The sequence below is a fragment of the Amia ocellicauda genome, chromosome 22 (assembly GCF_036373705.1).
Source record: "Amia ocellicauda isolate fAmiCal2 chromosome 22, fAmiCal2.hap1, whole genome shotgun sequence".
Classification (NCBI taxonomy): Eukaryota; Metazoa; Chordata; class Actinopteri; order Amiiformes; family Amiidae; genus Amia; species Amia ocellicauda.
In genome coordinates, this window is record NC_089871.1 from 10,538,343 (window position 1) to 10,554,327 (window position 15,985).

Below are 15,985 nucleotides of genomic sequence, written 5' to 3' on the forward strand. Positions count from 1 at the left end.
TAAGACCTAGGTTGGAACAAAAACCAGCAGGGCAGTGGGTTATCCAGGACCAGTTTGAAAACCCCTGACTTGGGGAACTACAACTGGGTCATGTTCCTTTACTTCTGAATTATCATTGGTCCTCTAGGGACAGAGACGCCTGCTGCACTGTATTGTAGCTTCCCAGGACCACAGCTGGACACCCCATGATAAGAACAACTTCAAAGACAACAATCTTCAATTGATTTTTAAACACGAAGCCCAGACTGTCGGTCTCGTATCATACGTCAGAGTTTATTGGTTCACCTCTACACACAGACTACAGCAGCTCAAGAGTCTTTGTCTTTCCTTTTTTCAGATTTAAAAGGGAATGTGGAGAGCAGAATGATTTGTATTGTATTCATTTATTTACTCATTGAAATATATATTAAACACATCATACAACTGATAATAAAATCAAGAGAATAATCACACAGGGGAGCTGAGGTTCAAATCACAGGCCAAAATCCAGCAAAATCAGAGACCCACTGTAGGACGGGGGCGTACGAGCGGCCTCTGAAGACGGGGGACCCCCCGGCTCCCTCCCTCTTCATGTCAGCATCAATCACCCAACACTGATAAAAGTACTAACGAAAGCGAACAGCGCCCCCCCCCCCTGGATCCAGCTGCTTGGCTTTAATTAAGTTAATTCTTTCATCTTAATGCAAAACAAAACCCCAGCCATTCCAGGTAAGAGTAGGACAGGTTTCAGATTCAAACTTTTCATTTATTTTTCTGGGCAAAAAAACTAAAAAAATAATGAGTTGAAAACAATCCCATTAGAAATGTAACAACCGGCCACTGCAACGCGGGAGAGGAAACGCACACGGGGCCCAGGAGCGGGAACAGTATGTGGGGGTGCGTGTGCGTGTGTGATGCGCATGAATTACGGGTGCGTGTGTGTAATGTGTCTGTGCGTGTGTGTGTGTATAATGTGTTTCTGAGAGCAGGCAGTGACACACAGGGTGGCAGGTTGAGTAAAGTTGGGCTGAGAGAGCGCGCTATCGAGGAGCCGCACTCAGTAAGTGCTTGACACCCTGGACCGCATCTTGGGAGGTTAGTGGGTCAGATTAATATTGATGCAGAGGCTGGGGGGGGAAGAGAAAAAAAAAAAAAAAAACACTCACAGGGGCGCGGGGAGACAGGTGTGAGTGGGCAGGAGAAACGAACAGTGCACCAACAAACAGAGATCAGTTAAAAAAAGATAATGCTCATGTCCAGGATCAGGAGTAGAATGACGGAGAGAGAGAGAGGGAATAGAGATGGGGAGACGGGGAGGAATGTCAAGATTAATACAGGAGGTGTGTGGGGGGTGTAGTATTTCCTCTGGTGTGTCTGGGGGGTATCAGCACTCCTGGGAGAAGGTCAGCTTGATCTCATCCAGAACGTGACCCAGGAGAGACGCCTCGTCACACTTGGCATCAATCGTCACGCATTGCTCCACCTGGAGAGAGAGAGACAAAGAGAGAGAGAGACCAATTATACAGTTTGTTTAAATGTACAATTAAGGAATCAGGAGCTCAGGGGGACAGCAGGACTGACGGGGGAGCAGTGGCTCAATAAAATCATGGGAAATTAATCAATAACGACTGGCGGCGGGTCCTCACCGTTTTCACAAGCAGGCAGACGTGGTGGCCCTGGATGGAGCGGCTGTACATCGATGCACAGGAGTCGATTCTCTCCACCACTGAGGCACAGGGAGACACACAGACACGAGGTTAACCAGGGTTCATATGCAGCACCTTGACACACACTGACACACACCCAAAGCATTCACTTTACTATCCACCCCCCTCCCCCAACTCCGTCTTCTCCCTGTGTCCTCCCTCTTCCCTGGGTACCTGAGAAGTGGTGGTGGAAGCAGACCCTGGCCAGCAGGTGAGTGAAGGGCATGCTGATGCCCTCCAGCCGCAGAGAGCCCGCCTTCAGATCCCCCGACTCCAACAGCTTCGCAAACGCATCACTGGACAGAGAGCAGAGCAGTCAGAGACACAGCACAACGACACACAGGGTGAATGACACACAGAGACGCACGGCACAGTTAGAGAGACAGGGAACACAAAGACCCACAGAGTGCCAGAGTAACAGCAGCACAGTCAGTGTGTTGTCAGGTGTGCTGACCTGTAGCAGGGGGTGGTGATCAGGTAGGAGGTACAGGTGAAGTGCAGCTTGAAATCCAGCTTCTCGTGAGATGAGCCGTCCTCCGACTTCCCGGTAAAAAGACACAAAAATCTTTCCATTAATGACTGAATGAGGGATTCACAAATAAAGACGGTGCAGTGGCACAGCAGTGTGTGGCCCCTCCCCATGGCTCTGGGGGGGTCGGTTACCTTGACTATGAAGGTGAGGGTGCCCTTGAGCTTCTGCGGTGTGACGATGCTCTGCACGGCAAAGACGAAGCGCGCCTCGTTAGACACTCCTGCGGAGTCAGTCAGATTGGATCCCAATTAATCAACGTGCACATTGCCAGTTAAATACCCTAACTGCCAATTACAACTCCTCATAACCCCCATTCCTCGCTCCACCCTGTGCCCTCTCTGCCCTTCGGGCCTCACTCATCCCTCTTTCTGTCCCCCACCACTTCACCCGTTTCCTTCCTCCCCTTCATCCATCCACACACCCCGCTTCTCCCTCTCACTCACCAGGGGGCAGCTGGAAGGGCACCGCAATCCCGTCATGGGGCCCGGCCCCCGGGGGACGCTGCAGCCGGGTGTTCAGGGAGTCCAGCACGTTGAACTCCATAGCCTTGAGCACCCCGTCACTCCTGTTCTCAAAAATCACCGACACCACCACCTGACTGCCTTCCTGCAGGTTCCCCTGGATATCGCATACCTGGGAGAGCGGGGGAGAGAAAGAGAAGGGAGTTACACACCTGAGAAAGAGAGAGTGAGAGAGGAGTTACACGCGTGAGAAAGAGAGAGGAGTTACTAGCTTGAGAAGAGTAGAAAACTGAATTATTGGAAAGGAGACATTGTATCTGAGACTGACCAATCACACAGCAGCTGTGCAAAGCAAGCACCCCAATCTGGACACCCCTCGTGCAACCCCTCAGATCAATCATATCTGGCTGTTGCCATCAAACCCACTTCAATAAAATCCACCAAAGGGAACCTCAGTTACTTGCATCATCCCCCCCATATTGAATGCCTCCAGTCTTAAATAAAGCAGTATACTGCTCTGTACAATACAATGGACCCAATACTGCACTGTACAATGGAAGGTACTAAGCATACTCACTGGCTCATTAAGGGACACTGCTATAGATCATATTTTAGTCATTCAGTGCTGAATGGACTGAATGCAGCGAGTAACACACAGATCACACTTCAACAGGCGAGAACAAGAGAGGCAGACAGTACACAATACCCCTCCGCAAACACACACCAGAGAATAGGACAGGCAGACACACAACACCCCACCACACACACACCAGAACAAAGGTGCGTCAGTCCCTGAGCCCTACCTACCAGCTCATGCTCCTCTTTCATCTTAACGGAGACGGAAACAGAGACACAGCGTGTGAGATGGTGCTACAGCTGCAGACCAGCCACACAGCAGCACACAACACCCAGCACACACCTGAGCATGCACCAGCCAAGACACGCGAGGGGCTGGAGATGCCTTGGGGCAGGATGCTGGTGGACAGTTGCCGGTGAACGAGTGGGCAGCTCACACTGCAGCAGACCGGGCCAGACCAGGCAGAGTACAACCCTGCAGTGTTAGAGACTGCTCCCTCCCATGCTTGTCGTTGAGTCTCATGCTTATCTCAGGGCTGATGTGGTAACAAGTTCAACTCAAAAGTCAATGCAGGGCTCCGATTTCCCAATGACAGACCCACACCACCCACACACAAACGCACACACACACACATTACAACCCCACACTCTCCCCTCCAAACTCACCATTTTGATGTAGGAGTTCTCCCCCAGGAGGCAGTAGTTTGACATGGGCTGAAACACAACAGAGATGAAAATAAGACGAGACACAGACACATATGGGCTGTGTGTGTGCGCATGTGTGTGCGTGTGTACACACCGGCAATGGCTCCTCCTCCTCCTCCAGAGTTCCATTCTGCACGGATTCAGACTCGCCCCTCTCCCCATGAGACTTCTTCTTCTTGGGCTTCTTTTCCTCCTTCTCCTTCTTCTTCTTGTCCTTCTTTTTCTTGTGTTTGAAGGATTTCTGACACAGAGAGAGTGAGAGACAGAATAAGAGAGAGGTGACACTGGCAGCAGCAATCTGGACCGAGTGTGTGTACGTCAGCGAGTGTCAGTGGGTGTGGGAGTACAAGTTTGTGTGTTTCAGTGTGTCGGAGTTCAAGCTTGTCGGTGAGTGTATGAGTGTGTCAGTGTGTAGGAGTGTGGGTCTGAGTTTCAGTATGTGTGTGAGAGTGTCAGTGAGCGTGTGAGCATCACTCACGGTCTCCTCAGGCTCGGCCTCTTTGGGCTCCTCTGGTTCAGACACTGGTGCAGCCGGCTCCGTCTGTAGAAACACACTGGACACCGTTAACACTGTGTGCCACACACACACACACACGCACACGCACACGCATGCACAGGGTTAATACACACATTGCATCACCGGTGTGGGCTGATGTATACATGTTCAGGTTGTGATAATCATACTGGTCACCAGAGGGCGAACAAACCCACCCCACACACAACCATTCAACAACAGGAGGGACATTTAGCTGACGTGACAAAAAGAAAAACAAGAAAAACAAGAAAAAGAAATGGAGTGAGTAGGGGGTTGTGTCAGTCAGGCTGCACACCGAGGAGGAGAGGGGAGAGGAAAGGCATGGGAGGAACAGAGGGCGCGGTAGACGAAGAGGGAGAAAGGAGGAGGACGAGGGAGGGAGAGAGGGGAGGGATAGACAGGAGCAAGAGAACACCAAACCCAACCTGAGTCTCGGACGGGACCGGGGCACCAGAGAGCCATAAATCCAGATCAGAGGCCTGAAAACAGAGAGAGGGAAGGGGAGCGTGAGAGGGAGGGAGGGAAGGAGGGATGAAGGGAGGAATGAAATGAGGGAGGAGGAGCTGTTTCTACTGCTGTACCCTGCGTGAGCCCCAGGGGGTGCCGTGCTGCAGTCGATGCCTCACAGTTCATTAGGACCTGCTGACACCATCACAGCACCACCGCTATTGCTACTACTACTACTACTACAGTCCTGCCACTCATAAAACAACAGCAGTCTGGTGTGTTTTGCGTTGAGACTGCACACTTACCTCAGAGGGCATGGTGTCGGGGGGCAGGGCTCCCACTTCAGTGCTCTCTGCTGCTTGGCTGGTTTCCTGCAGAGGCTCCTCCCCCTGCTCCTCCACATCTTCCTTTGACCGTTTCTTCTTTTTCTTCTCCTCTTTGCTCTTCTGTGGGAGAGACAGTTAAACGGGACAGGTCACCAATGAGACAGTCAATGACAAGACACAGTCACTAACACTACAGCTACTAACAAGATACGGCCCCTAATGAGAGAGTCACTAACGAGATAGTTGCTACAGATACTGACTAACGAGTGATGAAGCTACAGACAACCCTTAACGAGCAGCAGGGTCTCTCTGACCTTCCTCTCCTTGTCCTTCTTCTTGTCTTTCTCTCTCTTGTCCTTCTTGCTCTTCTTCACCCGTGTCTCAGGGGGGATGCCTTCCACCACTCCCACGCTCGGCGCCTCCACCTCTCCCTCGGGGGTCTTGGGGGTGTCGGGGGAACGGTGGGTTCGGACCGGCAGCTTCTCTCCCTCCGCCAGAGGCCTGGGGGATGGGGAGGCGGGGGGAAGGGGGAGGAGAGACACGGTCACACCAGGGGGGATGGACAGAGACGCGGCACTCGAGTTACTAGCTCTTGACCGTCACCCAGGCACCCGCCCGGCTACTGATCTCTATTCCCTCCCCCCGCATCTCCCTTCGCCGAAGTACTGGGTAACGTTGCCTGATTAACGGTCAGAGATGGACGATGAGCCAACGCAACTGGCAGAGGGACGGTGAGACCGGCAGCCGCAGGCTCCCGCATTCACCCACAAATCAGGTCAGGAGAATCACAAATATAGCAGACTAGTACATCGTGTGGCACTGATTTCCAGGTTACTAATATCAGGATGAAAGATTGCCTCTCTGCCTGCAGCTGCCGGTTCGCCCAGGAGGGGAGCAGCCAGCAATGCAGTGAGTTGGGGGCTGTTCCCCTGCCTGGTCTGCACAGCAGGGGACTGAAGCCCCCAGCCAGCCAACCCTGCTCAGCCAAGCTCCCGGAGAGTCACAGCACTGGTTTTATTGCTTAATTGAACCAATTGTGACTTGACTGTCAATATAGTTAGTGGGCTGCAGCTCTCCAGACCGGGCGTGGGGAGGGGTAGTGTTGGGGGAGGTAGGGTTGCTGTCCATTATTGGGGATGAGAGGGGTCTGACACGGACACAGAGAACTGACCAGTGCGGAGGGGAGCCGGCCCGGTATTGGAACCATGAGCAGAGCCCACCTGAGCTGAGGCCCGGACACTCGGCCCGCATCCCCAAAAACTGAACACGGCCGTTCCCTACGGCGGGGGGGGGGGGCAGAGCAAAGCGGAGAGGGGGCCTACCTGCGCAGAGCTCCGCCCGAGACCAGACTGCAAGAGTGTCAGAGAGGTGCATGAGAGAGAGAGAGAACGACAGAGCAGAATAAAAGAGGTGCTCAGACAAACAGACAGACCGAAAAAGACACAAGCTGGAGCCTCTGTTCTCTCGCTGAGCGTTGCTGGAGTCTCAGGGTGGTTACGCAATGCTCCCTCAACACAGTGAGCTCAACACTAAAACAGTGAGCTGGATGAATGGATGAGCAGAGTATTTCCCAGCGGCCCCACTCTGGGCTCTGGAGCGTGCCTGACATTACTCACTTGTCCAGGTCAATGTCCAGGGCCTTGTAGGGGTCATTAGGGTCTTTATCATCCTCGTCACTGGGTAAGGCATTCTGGGAGAGATGCAGAGAATACAGTGGGAGAGAGTTAATTGGTCAGATGCATTTAAATCATCTCTCTGAGCGTTTCTTCACCCGTCACCTTCCTTCTCCACCTTGTTCCCGCTCTTCACTCCCTCCGTACCTCAGGCATCTCCTCGGTGACGATGTCCACGTGGTGTGCGGGGGTGATGTCCTCCTCGCTCTCCGTGTGCCCCGACTCCAGCCGCCGGCTCCTCCCTCGCTTGTCTCTCTTCTTTTCCTTCTTCTTCTTCTTCTTTTGGGCCTTCTCCTTCTCCCGCCGCTCCTCCTCCAGTTTCACATACTGGTCCGACATGGGCATCCCTGAGGAAGAGAAAGGGAGAAAGAAAGGGAGGTGGTTGAAGAATATTGGATGAGAGAGAGATAGAGAGAGAGAGAGAAAAAGAGAGAGAGGCAGGACGCACCTGGCACTTTGAGAGGCACGCTGAGGTCGATCTGAACCACGGGAATGTGCTCCACCCCGGGAGTGTCCTGATATCCCTGTACAGAGACGTGCCCACAGAGTCAACGGTGACAGCAGCACACACAATCTCCACATGCAAACCATTCAGCACTCCCATCCTATACAGGTAGAGCATACAGGTACGGCACGGTCTTCTTGCTCACCTTCTGCGAAGTGGGGGAGCTCTTGATGTAGAAGGGGTTGTTGGCCTGCTCCTGCTTCCTGACTTCCCGTCGCTAAAAGAGAGCGAGAGGAGTCAGTGAGTGAGTGAAAGAGTGTGTGTGTGTGTGTGTGTGTGTGTGTGTGTCAGTGTGTGTGTTACCCTGGCCAGCTCTTTCTCGTCGATGTCGGCGTGTCGGGGGCGGGGCCGTGGCTCCTCCTCAGTGAACACGGCACGCGGACGCTCGTCCTCCGACTCGATCTCCGAGGGCGGCTCGTTGATCCAAGCGTCCAGGTCTAGCCTGCAGTGGGGGCAGCAGGGTGAACAGCTTACAAAACACAGCCCCACCGGCACTCACAAACCAGTATCACCACCACCATCACAACAACAACAGTAGTCCGGAGGAGCGCTGACCCCTCAAGCTACTCATGCTGCAAGTGAGAAGAGTGAGAGAGCAGCACTGACCCGTCAGGAATGGGCACTTTCTTCTGGGCTTTGGGCGCCACGGGGTTCAGCTCCCCGGCAAACAGCGCGCACACCTCCTCGGCCACGCCCACCTCCTTCTGCTGCAGCTTCTGGATGTACTTCACCAGCTGCAGGACACAGGACGCCTGATGTGGGGACGGGAGAAAGGTGGAGGGTTAACGAGGCCCTAACGAGCTGAGCTGTGCAGTCACGAGGCTGCGGGTGGCGCTGCCTCTTACCCTCTCCTGCACCTCCAGGTCGGCACTCTGCACGAACAGCGGCAGCCTGTCCACCAGGAGCTCGGTGGTCTCGGAGGCGACGCGCGCCCCTTCCTCGCCCCCCCCCTCGGCGCGGCGCAGCACGGCAGACAGCAGCTTGGCAGCGTTCTGCACATACACGGCCTGGATGTGCCCCGGCAGTGTGGACACCTTCGGCCGCAGCATCGCTTCCAGGGTCTGCAGAGGATCCTCCAGATGTCTGAGAAAGGAGAGGTAAATTAAGAAAGGGAGCCGGGCAAAGTCTGCGTCGGTCTGTCCATGTTCGAGTCTGTGTGTCGGTCTAGTGGCACTCACTCGGAGAACTCCCCGCAGATCCAGGCAGCAGCGTACAGGACCTCGCAGATGCCGTTGCGTTGCGTGTTGCCGGCCAGCAAGTGGGCGTTGTCCAGCAGCGAGGCCATCTGGGACACGGCGAAGGAGCGGATGGCCTTGACTCTGATCGCCACGTCCAGCATCTGAGAGGCGATCAGGTGCCCGTGCCGAGTGCCCTCCAGACGGGTCAGCTCCACCAGGATACTGATATACCTGAGAGAGAGTCTGAGCAGTTAATGGACTGGCCGCTGGGCTGGTGTGTATACTGGGCTGCTGATGTACAGGACACTGGGCTGGTCCATACTGGGCTGTACTGACCACTCAAAGTTGGTGATGTATTGGTAGTTGCTCTGGCTGCAGATGTCGATGATCTTGGTCAGCAGCTCGTCGCGGTACGTGGTGCCCTCCGCCTTGTCCACATGCAGCATCAGCTTCTTCACAATCTCCATCAGGTTCTTCTTGGACACCTGGACAGGCCGGGACATGCCAGGACACGTTGAGAGAGAGAACAAGAAAAGGAGACAAGAGACGTCAGCTATGGGTCATTCTGAAACAAGTGTCAGACAGTGTGAGGCACTATAATATCATGCCAGGGAGCAGGCCCAGGCAGTGTGTTGGTGTAAGGCGCAATATTACCATTCCATAGAGCAGGTCCAAGGCGCGTAGGCGGATGGACTCGTCCTTGTCATCCAGGCACTGCAGGATCAGGTCTTTGTGTGACTGGACTGACTTCGGGTGAGTCTTCAGGATCTTAGACATGGCCAGCAGACCCAGGTACTTCACTGCAACACACACACCGATCACCAATTGCAACACACACACATACAAATGCACATACACATACACACATAATACATACTGAACACAGCACGAAATACAGAATGTAAATTACAACTGTAATACACAATACAAACATACACACTACACATACACCGATCAGCCATAACATTATGACCACCTGCCTAATATTGTAGGTCCCCCTTTTGCCATCAAAACAGCCCTGACCCGTCGAGGCATGGACTCCACTAGACCTCTGAAGGTGTGCTGTGGTATCTGGCACCAAGACGTTAGCAGCAGATCCTTTAAGTCCTGTAAGTTGCCAGGTGGGGCCTCCATGGATCAGACTTCTTTGTCCAGCACATCCCACAGATGCTCGATTGGATTGAGATCTGGGGAATTTGGAGGCCAAAGTCAACACCTTGAACTCAAGATTCATCAGACTAGGCCACCTTCTTCCATTGCTCCGTGGTCCAGTTCTGATGCTCACGTGCCCATTGTAGGCGCTTTCGGCAGTGGACAGGGGTCACCATGGGCACCCTGACTGGACTTCGGCTACGCAGCCCCATACGCAACAAACTGCGATGCACTGTGTGTTCTGACACCTTTCTATCAGAACCAGCATTAACTTTTTCAGCAATTTGAGCTACAGTAGCTCGTCTGTTGGATCGGACCACACGGGCCAGCCTTCGCTCCCCACGTGCATCAGTGAGCCTTGGCCTCCCATGACCCTGTCGCCGGTTCACCACTTTTCCTTCCTTGGACCACTTTTGATAGGTACTGACCACTGCAGACTGGGAACACCCCACAAGAGCTGCAGTTTTGGAGATGCTCTGACCCAGTCGTCTAGCCATCACAATTTGGCCCTTGTCAAAGTCGCTCAGATCCTTACGCTGCCCATTTTTCCTGCTTCTAACACATCAACTTTGAGGACAAAATGTTCACTTGCTGCCTAATATATCCCACCCACTGACAGGTACCATGATAACGAGATTATCAGTGCTATTCACTTCACCTGTCAGTGGTCATAATGTTATGGCTGATGGGTGTACACACACACATACACTACTACAGGGAGGGAAGGAGACTCACAGTTCTGATCCGAATCTTCAATCAGGATTCTCAGCTTCTGCACACATAGCTGAGAGAGAGATAGAGAGTCATTATAGCAATTACACTAGACACATTGAACTGGACACTGAGACAGACAGATGGACAAACACAGGAAGACACCAGTGAACAGACAAAGGGAGAGTAACAAATACAGACATCAGACGCACAGAAAAGAGACAATAAGTAACAGACTAACAAACCTAGTGGAAGACTGACAGTCACAGACAATCAGGCAGGGATGGACAGACAGACCAACCAATAGAGACTGAATGACTCACTCACTCACCTGGATACTGGCGCTGTGGTTGGGCATTCCAGAGGACAGAGAGATGAGCACTAGAGACACAGAGACCGGGTTAGAGAAACAGAGACACTTGCTGGCGCAGTCTCAGACCTCTATCAGGGCCTTAAATACTGCACACTCCTATCCTGAAAGATTAGTTCATATCTGGAGATGTTTCTACAGCAAATAATATTATTCATAACGATGATGAGATAGAGAAGGGATACTGACCTGCAATCACTGTATTGACACATTCGTACAGCAAGGACATCGCAGAGGTACTGAGAGGAAGAGAGAGAGAGAGCTTGAATATTCACTAAAATACTTCAGAAGCTGTGAGAAGTTCATTAGTAAACCCTTGTTAATTATCTCGTTAGCAGGACCTTGTTAGCAGTCTCTGTCTCACCTGTGGATTAGGTTCGTTAGTGGCTCAATCAGCTTCTTCCCCAAACGAGGCTCCAGAGGGGTGAGGGCACCAAACTGAGACAGAAACACACACCAATTAACACCAATTAAGCAATTAACTAGTCTCAGAAGAGTGACCAAAAGTGACACAGAGAGATGAGTAGACCCCGCCCCCCCCGCACAAACCGAAACACAGAAACCCCCCAGGACGGACACAGACAAACACCCACAGACAGGCGCCTGCTGGACACACTGACCAGTTTGATGATCTTGATGAGGACCCAGTTGTTGGTGGACGAGGTCATGAGTTTAAAGAAGAGTGGCGCTAGGGACAGGTAGTTCTTGGGGTTCCTCCTAGCCAGCTCACAGATCACATTGACCGCTGCAGACTGCACTCCTGAGAGCAGGGGAGAGCCAGCTTCACAATCCAATTCTAACTTTTTGTTTTCATAGAGAGAAACACGCAACGGCTCCAACCTAGCACTCGCATGCCCCCCATCTCCCTGGCTCCCTCTCTCCGCCCCAGGCACACACACCTGGGTCAGGGTCTTCCAGTTTTTCCTTGAGCCGCGGGAAAGCGGGGCGCAGGGACTCTGGGTATTTCAGGAACACTTTATACATGATAAGCACGGCCTTCTTACGGATGTAGGGCTTGGTGTGAGACATCTGCAAGCGGGACGGGAGAGACAGATGGGTCAAAAAGAGGCCGGGACATAAGCAATATCGGTCGTAAATGAACGGATAATACGGTCTTTCTGACTCCAGGTGACTTACTAGGGTCATGATGTCATTGGCCAGGTCTCGGGCAAGGTCAGGGGTCACAAAGCAGGACAGGCCTGTCAGAGCCACACCCGTGTCGTATTGGTTTGGACTGCTGAGATCCTGAGAGAGAGAGAGAGAGAGAGAGAGAGAGAGAGAGAGAGAGAGAGAGAGAGAGAGAGAGAGAGAGAGAGAGAGAGAACGGGGGAGACTAGCTGAACCACAGTTGTTGAATTTTGATACACACTTGGATACGACAGATGTACGCAGAAAGACAGTTGCAGAGAAATCCTCAGCTGCTCACTTTGCGAATCTGATTGGTCGTCAGCATGATGACATCAGTCCCCTCATGGAAACACTGAGATGCTGCTAGGTAACCAATCCTCTGACGGGGAGGGAGGAGGGGGTTGGAAGAGAGAGAGGGAGACAGAAGAGAGTGTTAAACACATCATTAACACCTCAGGAATGCAGAAAAAAACGGCACTGAAGAGCAGGGTGTTGGGGGGTCTCACCTTGAAGGTGAACTTGGAAGAGCTCATCACCTCCACAATGTTGAAGGCAGCCCAGCTCACATCATAGCCCAGCATCTGCAACTGTAGACAGACACACAAACAGTCCAAGAGTCGGTCTATCAGACATACAAACACACACACACCATCATACAGACACACGGACAGCATATAGTGGAAATACAGTGTGTTGACCGTGCACGTGGCCAGTGTCTCTCTTACATAGGTTAATTTGCAGACAGCGTTGGCTTTCACCGCGATGTTGTCCTGCTTCAGTTCCTGCTTGATCTCATCAATGCAGGTTGAGATGTACTTGGCCTGGACAGACGGACAGACAGAGAGATGGACAGACGGGAAAGAACTGGTCAGTCAGGGGACAAGTGCCCACGCTTTAATTTTAATTGTCCTGGATTCATATTTTATTATCATTATCACCATCATGTGCCAGCGAGACAGAGAAGAGACTGCATTGTTGAACATGCTGTGTAATCTGTCTATTTTAGCTGTGCTGCTAATGACAGTCATCATAACAAAGCACCATCAGACACTAAGATGTCTTACCCTCATACAGATACTGACACAAAGAGACATATACAGACAGCAGAGACGCACACACCAACGGCACGCACGCACACACGCACACGCACGCCCAGAGCAGGATGTGCAGGGCGTGCTGGTCATGCGTCTGTAATCATGAGACAGTGACAGGGGGGGAAAGAGGGAGACTTCTGGAGAACAGGAACGCCAGCCCAGCTATACACAGACCCTCGCCCGTAATATAAGGACGCCAATATATTGCACAGAGCGGGGAGATCAACGCTTCAGAAAAACATCACATCGGGTTCTTCAGCTGTTTATAACGTAATCTAAAATGTTCTCTCTCCGTTTTAAAGCACATAAATAAATAAATTGGCCTGCCAAGGAAGTGTGACCCATTTTCACTTTGTATTTTCTCATCACTGGGAGCCCTGGCTCCAGCACAGAGGAGCACAGCTGCAGGGAGAGGAGATGAGAGGAGAGGAGAGGAGGGGAGGCATTACTAACAGCCTCTCTTTCTCCCTGCAATCTAAACTGACAGACGCATTATTTACAAAGTATGAATATTTCAGCGAGGAGCTCAGTGTCAGAGTAATAGACACCCTATATCCCATCCCTACCCACCCCCCCCAGTCTCTCTCTCCCTCTCCCTCCCTGTGCGCTCGGATTACTGACTCTCGACTGCTGCAGCGGTCAGGTCAGTGCGTTCAGGGCTGCTTAGAGACTCACTCCCAGTGCACAGCAGTGTGGGCCAGGGAAGGACCCCATGCCAGTCCTGCCCTACATCACAGTTTAACGTGGGCATCATCTTCCTGGCACCCTGTTCATCTCACCACCCAAAAAGTAACAGCCATCAACATGTTCTTACACTCCATCACTATAATTTGTGACCATTATAACCTGCAACTTGCAAGACCTGAAACGGAACAAGCTGCTCTGCAATAGGAGTCTGAAGTCCATCCCTGCCCTAGCCTGAGGGTCTTGTGAAGCTTCTGTTAACCCTTCAGACCCCAGAGAGGACTTCATAAAGTCAGGGAGTGTGGACACGTCCATCCCTCTTCAATTACAATTTCACTCCATGTCTCATGTGATGTTGGACTGCAGTGATGAGTGAGGGACAAAATTAGACCGGGGGGGGCGGGGGAGTGAGATATGGAAGTGAGCGAGGACTAGGCGAGATGGACAGACTGCCGGTCGCCTCACCCGAAACATGTCAAACACGATCAGTAAATCCAATTCAAATCTCAAACAGGACCAACCCAGCTACCCGCTTGCCCCCACACTACCACTCCTTGCACCCAAACACTAGATTATGAATGAATGGATGATCTAATGCAAGGAGGGGTGGATGGGTGGATGAGGAGAGGAAAGGCCCCAGGTTTGTGGAGCAGAAGGGGAACTGTAACAGGACAGAAAGCAGAAGCGATCACAGATTTAGTGCAGCTGCCCATTCTCTCTCTCTCTCTCTCTCTCTCTCTCTCTCTCTCTCTCTCTCTCTCTCTCTCTCTCTCTCTCTCTCACTTGATCACTGAATGGGGCAGTGATGATGCAGCGTGGCCTACACAACCCCTGCTTCTGATCAAGAAACAGGAACAAGTGGTTGATATATAAGCACTTCGCAGCATATCATATTATTATTATTAAAACCAATACTACGTATTTACTCATTTTCTAACTGAAGCCCAAAGACGTGTCTGTTTTGTGTATTACAGTCTGCTACTCACACCCATCTCTGAACCTCTGGGGGGGAAAACGCAGAACCGGAGCACAGACCCTCAGTGCACACAATAACACAATCAAATACACAACCACACAGTGACATCCGCAAATATAGGAAAAAATACATTTAAAAAGAATAGTAATATTCCTTCTGATTCCAGCAGCGGTTCACCTTGATATGAATAACGGACCAGGACATTGTAATTCACAATGATCGGGTCACAGCCGCTGTGTTTATTGATGCATTTCTTTATTTTGCAGGGTTTTAGTCCAGTCTTACCTCGTCTGCTTTGTGGTTCCTGATGCCGCGTACTAAATCCTGCAGGTTTTTATCAAACATACGGTCGATGCTGCCTTTTACCATCTTCAGAGCCATGGCTGCGGTTTTTCTTGTGTTTCTTTCTTACGTGTATATATATAGAACTGTACCCTTTGATATGAATTAATTATTGTTGTTGTTATCATCAATGTTGCGGGTGTTTCGGGGTTAATGGGACTGCGGAGCTGAGGAGGGCTGGAGGGAGGGGGAAGCCCGGCCCTGCTGCACTCGGAAAGCCAGCCCGGGAGGGAGCGTCAGTCGCCGGGGCTGTGTGCAAGGTGCTCCGGGCGAGAGGTGCCGCAGCTCGGCTTCACTGTCCAGCAGCTGTGCGGGTAGACTCTCTGCGGAATACAGAGGAGCTGGAAGGAAATGGCTGACAAAATGGCGACCGGTCAGCTGACTGCACGTCTGCCTGTGTGCGTGTGCGTGACTGTGAATTAGTTTGTGCTGCACCTGCGCAGATCCCGCTTGTTTGTGCAGATATTGCGGGCAAACACTGGCTGCAGCTGCACGGACTCATGGCCATGGGGTGTGTGGGATCCAAACCCTAATGCGCCCCCCAGGCCAGAAGAGCTAATGGCAAAACCTGGTAGCGGTTTAATCGTGGGCTCTTATTAGTAGTAGTACTAGTAGAGGTAGTGGGTCAAATGGCCAGGCAAGAGTATTGTAATAATATGTCGAAGCTTTGAAATCAATTTTAATTGAAACTATCAATTCAATCCCAAAATGTTGCGTGTTACAGGAGAGGTGTTTATTCTCACCCAAGATGGAGGACTGAACTCTCACTCAGCTGGACAGGACAGTACAGGAAGAAAAAAGGTCGCGTTCGTGCAGCGCAATTTCCGCTGTGCTGCAGAATTCCAGCGATCCCATTGGCTGAGCCGTGCAGATCTGCGCATAGCTGCGCTACACGGATGCGACTA

General features: G+C 51.9%; 1 protein-coding gene across 2 annotated transcripts; it reads right to left on the minus strand.

The window, feature by feature from the left end:
• Positions 1–246: 246 nt before the first annotated feature.
• ap3d1 (adaptor related protein complex 3 subunit delta 1) lies at positions 247–15,471 on the minus strand. Of its 2 annotated transcripts, XM_066695181.1 has the most exons (33): positions 15,024–15,471; positions 12,710–12,805; positions 12,491–12,571; positions 12,283–12,363; positions 11,994–12,101; positions 11,756–11,885; positions 11,477–11,616; positions 11,221–11,294; positions 11,046–11,095; positions 10,818–10,867; positions 10,511–10,559; positions 9,278–9,423; positions 8,960–9,108; positions 8,624–8,854; positions 8,291–8,528; positions 8,052–8,197; positions 7,749–7,887; positions 7,591–7,662; positions 7,389–7,464; positions 7,088–7,287; positions 6,884–6,957; positions 5,582–5,768; positions 5,247–5,387; positions 4,920–4,973; positions 4,438–4,500; positions 4,054–4,200; positions 3,921–3,968; positions 2,661–2,850; positions 2,349–2,437; positions 2,140–2,225; positions 1,860–1,981; positions 1,626–1,705; positions 247–1,462 (listed from the first exon to the last, which is right to left on the minus strand). In XM_066695181.1, the coding sequence occupies exons 1-33, from the start codon at positions 15,117–15,119 to the stop codon at positions 1,364–1,366; spliced, it is 3,732 nt and encodes a 1,243-aa protein (XP_066551278.1). In that variant the 5' UTR covers positions 15,120–15,471; the 3' UTR covers positions 247–1,363. The 2 variants fall into 2 exon arrangements, with proteins under 2 accessions (XP_066551278.1, XP_066551279.1); XM_066695182.1 differs by lacking the exon at positions 4,920–4,973.
• Between the last annotated feature and the right edge of the window lie 514 nt (positions 15,472–15,985).

Bases quoted from the DNA above. Each gene is read 5' to 3' on its own strand.
- ap3d1 (XM_066695181.1), bottom strand. From the start codon at position 15,119: ATGGCTCTGAAGATGGTAAAAGGCAGCATCGACCGTATGTTTGATAAA. The intron at 7,663-7,748 runs GTAACACACACA...GCTCTCTTTTAG, and splicing joins ACGAGAAAGAGCTGGCCAGG to CGACGGGAAGTCAGGAAGCA. The intron at 5,388-5,581 runs GTCAGAGAGACC...TCTCTCCCACAG, and splicing joins AGAAGGACAAGGAGAGGAAG to AAGAGCAAAGAGGAGAAGAA.